Source organism: Procambarus clarkii, chromosome 25 (assembly GCF_040958095.1).
Source record: "Procambarus clarkii isolate CNS0578487 chromosome 25, FALCON_Pclarkii_2.0, whole genome shotgun sequence".
Taxonomy (NCBI): domain Eukaryota; kingdom Metazoa; phylum Arthropoda; class Malacostraca; order Decapoda; family Cambaridae; genus Procambarus; species Procambarus clarkii.
The window spans coordinates 2816504-2830329 of record NC_091174.1 but is presented as its reverse complement, the minus strand read 5'-3'; the positions used below and the strand labels follow the sequence as shown (position 1 = coordinate 2830329).

The following is a 13826-nucleotide window of genomic DNA, read 5'->3' as shown; positions in this document are numbered from 1 at the left end:
TTTGTTCAACAGAAATTGCAAGGGGGCCAGAGACCAAAAGTCACAAGCATAGAATAATTATAGGGAGAGACCAAGCCCTCAAACATACCAGCGATACAAAGATGCAAGAAACAAATACACGAAAGCAAGGAGAGAGGCAGAGAGGAACTTTGAGAAGGATATAGCAGACAAATGTAAATCAGATCCAGGCCTTTTTTATAAATTCATTAAAAGCAAGCTGTAGGTAACGGATAATATTTAGAGATTGAAAATGGGAGACAAATTCATGGAAAATGAAAAGTAAATGTGTGAAACATTAAACAAAAAGTTTCAAAGTGTGTTTGTACAAAATGAAATCCTCAGAGAACCACACACACTAAGAATTCCAGGGAACGTAAATTAACAGGTATAGTGTAAGAAAATTTGAAGAAAATTAGTAGGTACATTTTAGTAAAATTTGAGGATTATCAACAGGTACATTGTAACATAATTTGAGGATTATTTCCAGGTAGATTGTAGTAAAATTTGCATTCAACATAACAACCATGATATAAGAAGATGGCAGTGATTACAACGGTGAAATTAAATGGCTTGGGCACACATTTGGTGATGATGAGCTTGAGGTAGTTTGCAGTGGTTGAGCCCAATGCACAGATACTGTACCATATGTAAGATAGGGATAGATAAGTGTGTAGTATAATGAGAGAAGAGCAGAGTGAGGAACATAAAAATATTTGATTTTAGAAAGTATACCAACCATTTGAGACTTTTTGGGCTTTGTGTTGTATGTGGGTGCTGAAGTTCAGTCTATATATGTATATGTATCAGTTCAATTATATGTATAGGCCAAGGAACTTCCCCTCATTTTTATTGCTAATGTTAACATTGTCTATCTAAAGTTGAATTTGATTTGATGATTTACTATTAAATAAAATGTAGTAGGTCTTTTCTATATTTAGTGAGAGTTTGTTGGTAGACATCCATAAGTGGACTTTTTTTTTTTAATTCATTGTTGACAATATTATTTAGTGTGTGGGGGTTGGGGTCAGAATAGATGAAGGTAGTATCGTCAGCAAATAGTATAGGTTTAATAATGTTAGAAACATTTGGCAAATCATTGATGTATATAAGAAATAGGAGAGATCCTAAGATGCTGCCCTGTGGCACTCCTACTGTCAATGGTAGAGTGGGGGAGTATATGCTATTGCTGGCTACATATTGGTGTCTGTCACTGAGATAGGAATGAAAATAGTCCAGAGCAAGGCCTTGGATACCATAGTGGCGAAGTTTAAGTAAGAGATAGTTATGGTTTACAGTATCAAAGGTCATTCTCAGGTAAATGAAGAGGCAAATTGGGAACCCATTTTTGTCAAGGGCTGTGTAAATTATATTAAGCAAACTAATGTGTGCAGATAATTTTTTCAAATATTTTTGAAAGTATAGGTAGATTTGATATTGGTCTGTAATTTTTTATGTGAGCTGTCTCGCCTCCTTTATGAACTGGCGTCACTCTTGTTTTTTTTAAGGATATCGGGAAAATATCATTAAGCATTAAGGTATCTTGGGCATCAATTTGATATTAAGCAAGATATTTAACATTTCTGCTGGTTGATCATTCACAAGTACAGGACCTAAAGTTATGAGTTCCAACAAAACTGTAACCAGCATCTTATAGTATTTCATAATGACGATGAAGCAACATGTCATAGTGTACCTTATAGCGGCGCAGGATAGTGGTGTGGGGGTGAGGACGATGGGAAGGCCTGAGAGCGAGCATAGCAGAAGGCCCACCAGCAGACACTGTCCCAGGAATAGGTGTCGTCGGGAGGGTGTTCCATGAGCCGCCCGTACCAACACATACACCTACAAGAAACCAAGCCTTCAGTAAATAAATAATAAATAAAATGTTTATTCAGGTAATGGGGGCCTCGTAGCCTGGTGGATAGCGTGCAGGACTCTTAATTCTGTGGCGCTAGTTCGATTCCCACACGAGGTAGAAACAAATGGCAAAGTTTCTTTCACCCTGAATGCCCCTGTTACCTAGCAGTAAATAGGTACCTGGGAGTTAGTCAGCTGTCACGGGCTGCTTCCGGTGTGTGTGTGTGTGTGTGTTTTTTTTTTGGGGGGGGGGGGGAATAGTAGTAACAGTCGGTCCATCTAATTACCACAAGCTACACAAGCTTCAGAAAGCTTCCTGGCAATACGTTAGTAATGAATAAATATGATATGTTAAGTTAGGCTGACCTAACCTAACCTACCCTAACCTAACCGAAGCTTGGATCGTCTACTTTATTTGGCGTCACCAGCTTTTTATTTTCGTCTAATTTCTTTATAAAAAGATACTTTTTCAGATTAAAATTATGTTTTTTCGTGTTGTACATTCAGCACCAACATTATAATGAGTAAATATATAATATTTATTCATTACTAACGTAATGCCAGGAAGCTTTCTGAAGCTTGTGTAGCTTGTGGTAATTAGACGGACCGGGCCTACGTACGTTCATCATCGCCCTTGATGCTGATACACCCACTGAACAGAGCTTTTTTGGAAATAGTAGGCACAAAGTCTTTTCTATCAAGCCATTCACGAATTCTTTAAGATCAAGGTGCACGATTTCAGGCCGAATAAATGCAGGAACTTGATTGCAGTGGACCAAGCTTCCTCCGGGGACTTGGTGCGTTCGGACGTTACTAATATTTATGGTTACAAGGTCCATTGTTATACGCCTTTGGGTGACCATTTGGTACGATATGTGGTCCGGCATGTTGTTGAAGTTAGTGCGGACGGCATCAAGGCACAACTGCAGGATGCTGATTTTCCGATCTTTGGTGTTAAGAAATTTATGCGTCAGATTGATGGAGACCTGTGTGACACAGGCACTGCCCTCCTTACTTTTCTTGACTCTCCCCGTTCCCCCAATCGGGTTTGGATTAATGACTTCCTCCATAAATTGGATGTGTATGTACCCGTCCTACTCGGTGCTTTCGTTGTAAGGGTTTTCACCATACCTCCCTTGGCTGTACTAATGACGTCTGTTATAGCAAATGCTCTGGTTCCCATTTCACTTGTGACAAGTGAACAAAACCCCAAATCATACTCATACAGGGAAGGGGGGAGGTAAGAAAACCCCTCCCCCTGCAACAACAAGCCCTGCAAAGAGGGCACCAACATCCAAGCAGGATCAAATGGGGCCCAAGGCCCTCAGGCCGACTCCTCCCCAGCCCTGGGATCCCCCAAGTCGTGACCCGGGGCAGAGCAGTCCTCCATACCCTCTACTCCTGAAGAAAAGGCAGAGTCCAGGGAAAAGTCTGAAAAGAAGGGGGGGGCTGCTGGTGGGACCCAGAAGCCTCGGTAGGAGGAACCAGCTCGAATGCCTTCGTCCCCGACCCGAAAAGGGTTGGGTTTGCAGTCGCCAAGCGAGTACATTATTGACATAATATACTCGCTACAGCTCCAACTACTGCATTTGCCTCTGTGAGGAGGCCATGGTATGTTCAAGAGAATTGGTGTAGTTGGAATGCTCAGGTAATGAGAGGTCAGGCAAGTGCACGAAGTGATGAAACTTAATCAGCCCATCCTCCAAAAATGGGGAGGTAAATGTAACAGCACAAGTAAGTGCAATTATGTACTTTTCATAGTCAGGAATTGTACTTATTTTGACTTAGTATTAAACCGTACTATCAAATAGTCAAACAAAGGACCCAGAATGTGAAATGACCTTTCCAATCATGTCAAAAGCTGTAACTCTCAACCAGTTTAAGATAAAAACTACAAACTACCTAATAAACTCCATGTAATCTACTTTACCTCTAAATGTCAACCCATGTCTTTATTTTAAACAATGCTGTTTGTTGACCAACTTGTAAAATTGCTATTTTCAGCCATGTCCCCCCCACCATTGTTTATTTTACATTTTTTTCAACACAATTTATACTTTAAACTCAATTACTATTAAGTTTTAGTATAAGTGTTCCCGGCCCCCCTCACCTTGCCCGAAACGCTGTGTGTACTAGTGGCTTTGGGTATTGTATGTACTGTACTAGCTCTATCTTTAAATCCAACATTATGTTTGTAACTCATCTTCAACGTATGTACCTTTACCTGAATAAAAAATCTAATCTAAATAAATATATATTGTGAATATTTGAGTTTACCTGAAAGGCTGAATAGAAACCACGACCTAACCTAACCTGCTTAGTGTTTGAAGACAAGCATTTTATTGCTTCTTAATTACAATTACTACTTAACCTATAGCTATATTGATATTACAGTTTTATAAAACAAAACTAAAATATATCAATAAATTGTAAAGTAACTCAAGATATTTTAAAAAAAATTTTATAAAATAACTATTGTTTAATAAAACTGAAAAAGAAATTCCTGATATTAAAAACTTGTGTATAGCAAATTAAACTTGAAAATTTCATCCTAAAATTCTGAATGTCTTAACAGAAAATGAGGAGAATAAATGGGGAGGTAAATGTAACAGCCCCATAAGTACAATTATGTACTATGTATGACAGTAAAGAAATGTACTTATTACACTTAGTATTGAACAGTACTGTCAATTCATAGGATGGGTTGAACTTAATAAGCAATAATGTTCCTGAATGAATTTGAGAATTCGAACACAGGAGAGGAATTAAGGACCATTCGTAGCTTCTGACCTAAGTCGCCCACTGAAACTACTATAAACCTTATTAGTGTTTCAACCAATAAGGATATCCCGACTGCATGAGCAACATGACCCACCTCAAAAGCGAGGATGGCGGCGGCGTTAGTCGCTGCTGCGGCCAGGAGCGGCACCACCCACGGCGCCGACCGCAGGTATACGCCGCCCACACTGCTGGTGTTGCTGGGTGGAGTCACGCCTTCCCCGGCACCTGCACACACACACACACAAACCTCACACATATTATTACCCAATAATTATTACGAGAAAACCATTATGTCTATGTTATAGAAGATATATTAGGACATGAAAACAGTGTGAGCGAACAGTAATCAATCAATAGGATCTCTCATGGTGGGGGGGTGGATAAGGTGTCTCACCTGGTGGGGGGGAGGCTATGGCTCACCTGGTGGGGGGGGGAGGCTATGGCTCACCTGGTGGGGGGGAGGCTATGGCTCACCTGGTGGGGGGGGAGGCTATGGCTCACCTGGTGGGGGGGGGAGGCTATGGCTCACCTGGTAGGGGGGGGGGAGGGTATGGCTCACCTGGTAGGGGGGGGAGGCTATGGCTCACCTGGTGGGGGGGAGAGGCTATGGCTCACCTGGTGGGGGGGGAGGCTATGGCTCACCTGGTGGGGGGGGAGGCTATGGCTCACCTGGTGGGGGGGGAGGCTATGGCTCACCTGGTGGGGGGGGAGGCTATGGCTCACCTGGTGGGGGGGGGAGGCTATGGCTCACCTGGTGGGGGGGGGAGGCTATGGCTCACCTGGTGGGGGGGGAGGCTATGGCTCACCTGGTGGGGACGTAGGGGTAGCATCAGGAAGAGAGACGTGGTGGGTAGTGAGGGAGACGCCGCCCACGATGTACCGTGTCGTCTGCTCCTCCAAGTCATCCATCCCCAGACACAGGAAGATGATAGGTGGTGTGGCAGGAGGTAGGTGGTGTGGCAGGAGGTAGGTGGTGTGGCAGGAGGTAGGTGGTGTGGCAGGAGGTCGTAGCTTTAGTACTAGCGGAGTTAAGAGGAATGTGAGATGATTCCTATGAGAGAAAAGCGCAATGGAAGAAAATAGAGTGTAAGTGAAGAAGAAGAGAAGGATATGGTAGTTAGGAAGGAAGAGAGGAGTGAGTAAGGCGGGGAGAGGTGGTTGCCATAATTGTGAGAGAGGAGGCAAGAAGGAAGGAATAATGAAGCAACAGAGGGAGCTAAGGAAGACAGAGATGGAGGGAGTGAAGATGGAAGGATAGCAAGAAAGATGTGAGGAAGGAAGAAAGGAAGTAAAGGAGGGAATGAGAAAGGAAGCCAGGAAGGGATGGAGTATTGTGGGTGAGGACGGGGGACAGGGAGGTCATCTGCTGGTCATCGTGACGTCACCTGTTGAAAGTAAACAAACTATGACGTCATCAGCGTGGCCTTCCTGTACTTACCTAGCTGTGACTACGGGAGGAGTCAGGTCTAGCTCACTTGGCCCCGCCTACTACCCTCATTTTACCTGTTGCCTTACATTCAATTATTCTGACGCTACAATTCTTTGTCGAAATTGGCCTTAAAGATATTGATAGAGATAGCTTCCATATGTTGACCAAACCACACACTACAAAGTTGCTGTTAGGACAATATCCAACTCTGGCCCCAGACATCACTCGGTACCCCTTCTCAAATCTCTGAATATGTTGGATATTAAGTCACTGCACATCCTCTCATGTGTATTATATATATATATATATATATATATATATATATATATATATATATATATATATATATATATATATATATATAAAACGCTGAACTGTAATGCCAATCCTGACCTTAAAAGCTTCACTGAAGGTTGTTACAGAACCCATGAGCACCACACCAGAAACAAATACCTTTTTGATATTCCTAGAGTACGACTTAAAGTAGAAATGCTCTACAAATCAAGGGACCCAGAATGTGGAATGACCTTCCCAATCATGTTAAAGACTGTACCTCTCTCAACCAGTTTAAGATAAAAATTAAGCACTACCTAATTAACTCCCTGTAACCTACCTTACCCCTCTATTTTCAACCCATGTCGGCTATTTATTTAAACAATGCTCTTTGTCGACCGTCCTGGACCATCCTGAAGTCGATTGTGAATCGACTTGAGAATGGTCCAGGACGGACCGAAACGTCGTCGTCCCTTCACTTTCTAGTGTGTACTCACCTAATTGTGCTTGCGGGGGTTGAGCTTTGGCTCTTTGGTCCCGCCTCTCAACTGTCAATCAACTGGTGTACAGATTCCTGAGCCTACTGGGCTCTATCATTGTCGGAAAATCCGACACCATTTAATAATCATACAGATAATAGCTGTATTACCAACAAGTTACCCATAGAAAACGTAACTTGTAGTGGAATTACCGTCTAAAGAAAACGGGATATCACCACATACTATTATAATTCACCAGCTATTCTGCTGGGAATTATTCTTAAATACATTAGTCTTTGGACTTTACCATCATAAAACATCTCATATAAATTAACTTAATTATTAATATTAAAGTAGAGTAAATGTGACCCTTCTATCACCTTTGGAAATCTGGACAATGTAAGCCAGGCGGGAGTGGGGAAGGGGGGAGCCATTGTTGTGTCACCTCCGAGACGTGTGGAGCAAATTCGGCTCCTATCATTCTGGACAATGTCGGCCAGTAACGTCAATAGTATGGAGTGTTAAACAGCCATTGTTTATATTGAGACCAGAGGCTCACATGGGAGCAAATTCGGCTCCTGTTAAATTTACTTGGACGTAGTGTTATGGAAACCAAAGGTACCATCTCCAACACGATGTCTACAATTCAAGTTAAGTCTATCCGAAACCCGTTTATCATTCATTTATGGCCATTAATGTCAGGATATAGGGTGAACCGGTTAGATCACGAAATCGCCTCAAACTAAAGGTAATTAAGCCAGGCCTTTATGTTCCATGTATAGTGTTTTCTCTGATATAGCTTGTCATATATAGAATCTGGCTTTATCAGCTAGCGCCCTTTTGACAGGTCAAGACGAGGAAGACTTTGTGCTCCAGTTACTGGGTGATGGAAGCTACCTCAAAGAGGATAATTTGGTGTCTACACCTTAGTTATACCTGGTGGACTAACCTGCTGTACTATAAGATAAGGAACCTTTTCAATGTATGTAGTTTTGTAGTTTGATTGGCTGCATATATATTAATTTATAAACCCCCCCCCCTAATGTGTAGAGGATCGATTTGTGAGATTATGAGATTATTGCAGAAATACAGTCCACTTATCATTATACAAATTGCTATCGAAGTATATAAATTAACGTAAATATAAATTCATATAAATTAAATAAATATAAATCTCACAGGTCGGTTCCCACAATCATATCTACATTTGAAACTGTGTATGGAGTCAGCCTCCACCACATCACTTCCTAGTGCATTCCATTTATTAACTACTGACACTGAAAAAATTCTTTCTAACGTCTCTGTGGCTCATCTGGGTACTAAGTTTCCACCTGTGTCCCCTTGTTCGTGTCCCACCCGTGCTGAAGAGTTTGTCTTTGTCCACCCTGTCAATTCCCCTGAGAATTTTGTAGGTGGTTATCATGTCTCCCCTTACTCTTCTGTTTTCCAGGGATGTGAGGTTCAGCTCCTTTAGCCTTTCCTCGTAGCTCAATCCTCTCAGTTCCGGGACGAGCCTGGTGGCATACCGCTGAATCTTCTCTAACTTTGTCTTGTGTTTAACTAGGTATGGACTCCAGGCTGGGGCTGCATACTCCAGGATTGGTCTTACATAAGTGGTATACAGGGTTCTGAAAGATTCCTTACACAAGTTTCACAAGTTCCACAAGTTGTGTGGTCTGGTCAACATACTTCAGCCACGTTATTGTGACTCATCGCCTGCAATTTCATACATTTATTAATTTAATCAATTTTAAATATATCGAATACTAGTCTCAACTTTAATACAGTCCTAAATCGATCAGAATTATATTGAATCGTTTAACGCACGTGTTACTCACTTGTCACGCTTTCTAAACTGAAAACCTTAATCACCATTAAGTTTGTCTGGCTCAGGGTATCCTAGATTAGTTTATGTTGGTTGGGTTGGGACAAGATGGGTTTTAATACCACAAACAATCCGTTGAAGAACCGTCTTTACGTGCGAAATGACGTGTTTAATTAAATACCTGCCACTACTTATACTTTAGGAGTCTCAAGTTACCCTCTAGGGTAAATATCGAGGGCTACCATCGAGAGTCACTGGCGCTGCTGAGTCCACGTGTAAACAGCCAGCGGCGACGTGGCTAGTGACTCAGATGAGGGTGACGGCCGTGACCTCGGAGCCAACACCTCCACCTTTGTCTGGTTCATCTTCACGGCTGGGAGGCATGTCCATTGTTACTATGAGCGGCTTATGTTAGCTGCCTTCCCTCTTACAACCTCTGTGTGCACCTCGCCCCCTATCTCCCCTCCCCAAGGAAGCCGGTCGGCCGAGCGGACAGCACACTGGGCTTGTGATCCTGTGGTCCCGGGTTCGATCCCAGGTGCCGGCGAGAAACAATGGGCAGAGTTTCTTTCACTCTATCCCCCTGTTACCTAGCAGTAAAATAGGTACCTGGGTGTTAGTCAGCTGTCACGGGCTGCTTCCTGGGGGCACCTTCCACCCTCCCTCCCCAACCCCTCACATGTAGTATGGCATGACACTCTTGATATGCTTGCTAAGACAGCCTGTAGAAAACCAGTGGTAGAAATTGATATGGGTGTTTCATTAGCAGTGACGAAGAGAATACTTATATATCTAATGAAAATCTCACCGACCTAACAAATTCACAGACCTGAAAGTTGTAGCATTAAATATTATGATAGATATCGTGAGGAGACATTCACATATGGGACTAATAGAGCAAGAACTCGGCAATGTGATGTTATAGTGGCCAGAATACGCCTGGGATATAGACGTATCTGGCAGCTTTCTCAGACCCCAAATGTAGAGTACACAATGTGTCAACTTTGTGAAGGAGAAAACACACACGTAATTGAACATTATATTGTAGACTGATTTTCGCCCTCCTGGCCTAAGGTATGCTGAACTCTGTAATTACTATACGAGTACTGGAACACTTTATATATTGGACTTGTACCCCAAGAGTGACCCTGTAATGTCAATTACATGTTACATCGCATACATTATACAATGTATGTATGTGATGTAACTATATAACCTGAGCTTGTAAAAGCACCTTAATCACCTTCAGTGGTTTAAGTGTTTAATTGCACACTAGTTTCTATCAGTTATCTCACCCTGTCAGAGTATGAGACAAATTTATGTGCGTGTGTGTGTGTGTATATATGTATGTATATATGTATATGTTTATATGTATATGTATGTGTATAAAGTATATGTGGAAGCTGATTAGAATTACATTACCCAGCTAGACACAGTTAGTATTATTTAAGAAAGCCGGTTGCTACGCGCGCACAGATTACAGGTGCATAGGGAAACCAGATTTCTGGTCCTTTCGGTAAACAGAAACGTTCCGTCGCTTGTCGAGGACTCCTAACTAAGCGAGTGGCTTGGTTAGGAGACACATCCACAGGGCCACATCGGTGTTATTAATGCTGTGTGTATATAGAGACTACATTGAGTATGCCCGGATGTTAATGGTGGTGTTGAGTGGTCAGGCGTAGCCCACACGGGACCTGCTTCGCTTCTCCCGCTACCGAAATACTTGTTTATGTTCTGCACTGAACACTTTTACTGTCAGTATTGACTGATTGATTAATCAATCATCTGATTCCGCAACATCGCCATCACTGGCACAGTAAATATATAAAATTCCCTTAAACTTTGGATTAAGTACATAAATCTCAGCTCAACTTTCCAGCAGGAAGATGAAAACCTAAAGGTAATAAGGTAATGTGGAGCAAGAGGAGAGACCATCACTAGAGGACAGCATACTCTTAGTAAGCCTTTTATCATTTTACCAAAAGTGATTCAGAAGTCCCAGTGCACTTCCCTCCGGGTCGTTAGTATACCCACCCCTACTAAACAATAGTACACGACTGTGTGTGTGTACATGTACTTAAAAATACATTTACAGACAAATTTGAACAGTACCATGGTGTATATACACCATGTTAGAACAGTACCATGTTAGTCTCTTGTGGAGAGCGAACCTGGCCCCGTATTCCTGCCCCGTGCTCACTTCCCTCACTGCTTCCTACCCCTTAAAAACCCACACTAAACTATAGATTTTTGCCACACAGTCATTTTTGGAACTGAAAATGAAAATAAATATGTGGTTAAGAAACAGTACAGCAAATACTGGAAGACATTGGAGGCAAAGCGACCAACTCCTAGGACGGTTATCTTGGGTCGTGCACCATTAAGTCGTGCCTGCTTCTCCTAGGACGGTTATCTTGGGTCGTGCACCATTAAGTCGTGCCTGCTTCTCCTAGGACGGTTATCTTGGGTCGTGCACCATTAAGTCGTGCCTGCTTCTCCTAGGACGGTTATCTTGGGTCGTGCACCATTAAGTCGTGCCTGCTTCTCCTAGGACGGTTATCTTGGGTCGTGCACCATTAAGTCGTGCCTGCTTCTCCTAGGACGGTTATCTTGGGTCGTGCACCATTAAGTCGTGCCTGCTTCTCCTAGGACGGTTATCTTGGGTCGTGCACCATTAAGTCGTGCCTGCTATACTCTCAACAGTCATCTAGATGAAGTTACAAACAAAACAAAAAATACTGAACAAGGTGAATTATTGCAAGTAATAAAAGCGTACTCTTGTTTGACTTACAATGAGTGGATCATTAGGGTGTGTGTGTGTGTGTGTGTGTGTGTGTGTGTGTGTGTGTGTGTGTGTGTGTGTGTGTGTGTGTGTGTGTGTGTGTGTGTGAGTGTGAGAGTGTGTGAGTGTGTGTGTTAGAGTGATCCATCGTGTTTACCTTGCCCGCACTTCCGAGTACCATGTTACACCTGAAATTAATCTACTGGAAATAACTTTGCAATAAATTTGCTATTTAGCTCAGACCATTACCCTACTAAAGCCTCATTATAGTTCAAATTAACGTTGTATCGAGTGTTACATTAACTAGGTGGTTCGGGAAGTCGAGGAATGGTTAATATGGAGGTTGGTGTGTTTCCTGCTCAGGGAGGGTGTGTACAAACCTGTCCCCAGCTGGATATTAAGACAACAGTCATTGCTGCGTCCTGGATCTAGTACCAGCTGCTCTATCAGACATGGTTACTTAATTAATTAATGATAATTACCACATAATAATGACCTGGGATTATTGTTGCTGCCATTCGCCAGAAGTGTATACAAATTAGGGTAATGTTTTTGTCAAGTGGAGAGGCTCACCATAGCTCGTGCTACTTGCCCCGCTCCTGTGCCAGGTAAGTTACGGGCTCGCCATAGCCCGTGCTACTTGGAACTTGTTTCTAGTAGCTGAATCTATGATAGCTGAATCTATAACAACATTTTTGTCAAGTCCGGCTTTGTTAGCCACTTATCAGCCACGTATAAACACTTTGTTTTAGCGTAAACATTTCGTACGCAGCTACTTCCTTCTTCAAAGCTAATGTTACACATTAATTTTTACCTTGAAAAACAGTAAAGTGTTTTAAAAATATATATTTTAAATTCATGGCCACCCAAGGCTTCTAGTCCTTTCAGCTCGGTATTAATTAATAAGGAAAACAGTAAAATCAATAATATTAACATTTACCTATTGGATAGTGATGCCAAAAATTGATCCTAGGTGTACCGTTGGCCATGCGCCCCCACGCTGGGGAAGTGGGTCGTCAGTCAAGCTCAGTTATTTTGTGATAGTTAAAGTGTAGCACCTGACTGGTTACTGTGTGTTCCTGTCACTCACACGCCACTCATCTATAGTACCAGTTTACAATCACACTGATTTATTGTTCAATAAATCACTGGAGTATATGTTTAACAGATCTCTCACCCTGTCTATGGCAGACAGAAGAAAATGTACATATGCTAATTAGCATTGTAAATGTGTGGCCACGACTGTGGAAGAAAAAACAAACTCATCATACCCGGCCACCATTCCTCGGTGCCCGGGTATTAATCATTTACAATTTTAAACATAAGAGTCAACATATAAAATTTATTGGTGACACTAAAATAGGGTTGGTAATAACCTCAGGCCAAGATACAGACACTTTACAAGAGGACCTGGGGCCCAGGACCCTTTCATAGGATCCTGGGAAGTGTGAAAATAGGAAGATGCAGTTGAGCGGTATCATGTGTAGAGTTCTAAGCCTAGGAAAGTAAGAGTTAATTCGCCTCGGGGTCAACACCTCTTCTACCTTCTAGTGTAACAGCACATTACACAACCTTACTGAAGTTAATATACGAGTCATAAACACTCATCCACCGCATAAGTGCGACTGAAATGAGCAATTCCTCGTGGACCAGCCCGAGGCTAAGGGCCAGCGCAGGAATACCCCTGCAATAAAAAAAATGTTAACATCTTCCGTAAGCACACGTAGAGTGTGGCGAGACAGGCGACCAAGGTACTTCACTAGGAACAATGGTGAGAAAACTGCAGCATTCGTCATTTACAGTTACAAGAATTGCAGGCAAGTGCAGCAGTAGCGGTGTTCGCTGCCTCCAATGCCCCGCCACAACCTCTAAACTTATAATAGTTCAGATTTAAATGAATACGACATGTGTACACCGAGAGGTGTGAGCGGTAGTTTATTGTGCACCCCATACTCATCATCTGAGGGGTAGTTTATTGTGCACCCCATACTCATCATCTGAGGGGTAGTTTATTGTGCACCCCATACTCATCATCTGAGGGGTAGTTTATTGTGCACCCCATACTCATCATCTGAGGGGTAGTTTATTGTGCACCCCATACTCATCATCTGAGGGGTAGTTTATTGTGCACCCCATACTCATCCTGTGAGCGGTAGCGCAAAAATGATAACATCAGGAATTATTACAATAACAATTACATCTAACCTGCACATCTTTTAGTTATAATGACAGCTAGTGCCAACTTTTTTGTACTGCAATACCTATGTTTTAACAATATATTATTCATTGCAGTCATATATATACATATACTGTCGTTAATACCTAATATTAATGATTCGGTATTACAAGATAATACTGTACTCGGTAATATATATACTTATGTAATTTAACTACTAGAAG

General features: G+C 42.2%; 2 protein-coding genes across 9 annotated transcripts in view; one reads left to right on the top strand and one right to left on the bottom strand.

Annotated features, from left to right (window-relative positions):
• LOC138349497 (uncharacterized) overlaps positions 1–13826 on the top strand; it is a 691637-nt gene that overhangs the window by 241650 nt on the left and 436161 nt on the right. The window lies entirely within an intron of this gene.
• LOC123756419 (metabotropic glutamate receptor 3) overlaps positions 1–13826 on the bottom strand; it is a 57393-nt gene that overhangs the window by 20955 nt on the left and 22612 nt on the right. For 7 of the 8 annotated variants that reach the window (XM_045739566.2, XM_045739570.2, XM_045739567.2 and 4 more), the window contains exons 2-4: positions 5445–6023; positions 4733–4863; positions 1694–1842 (exon numbers count right to left, since the gene is read on the bottom strand). In XM_045739566.2, the coding sequence (XP_045595522.1) occupies positions 1694–1842; positions 4733–4863; positions 5445–5547 (383 nt within the window). In that variant the 5' untranslated portion in view covers positions 5548–6023. Of the gene's footprint in view, positions 1–1693; positions 1843–4732; positions 4864–5444; positions 6024–13826 lie in introns of those variants that run through there. The other variant, XM_045739572.2, reaches the window with a different exon arrangement.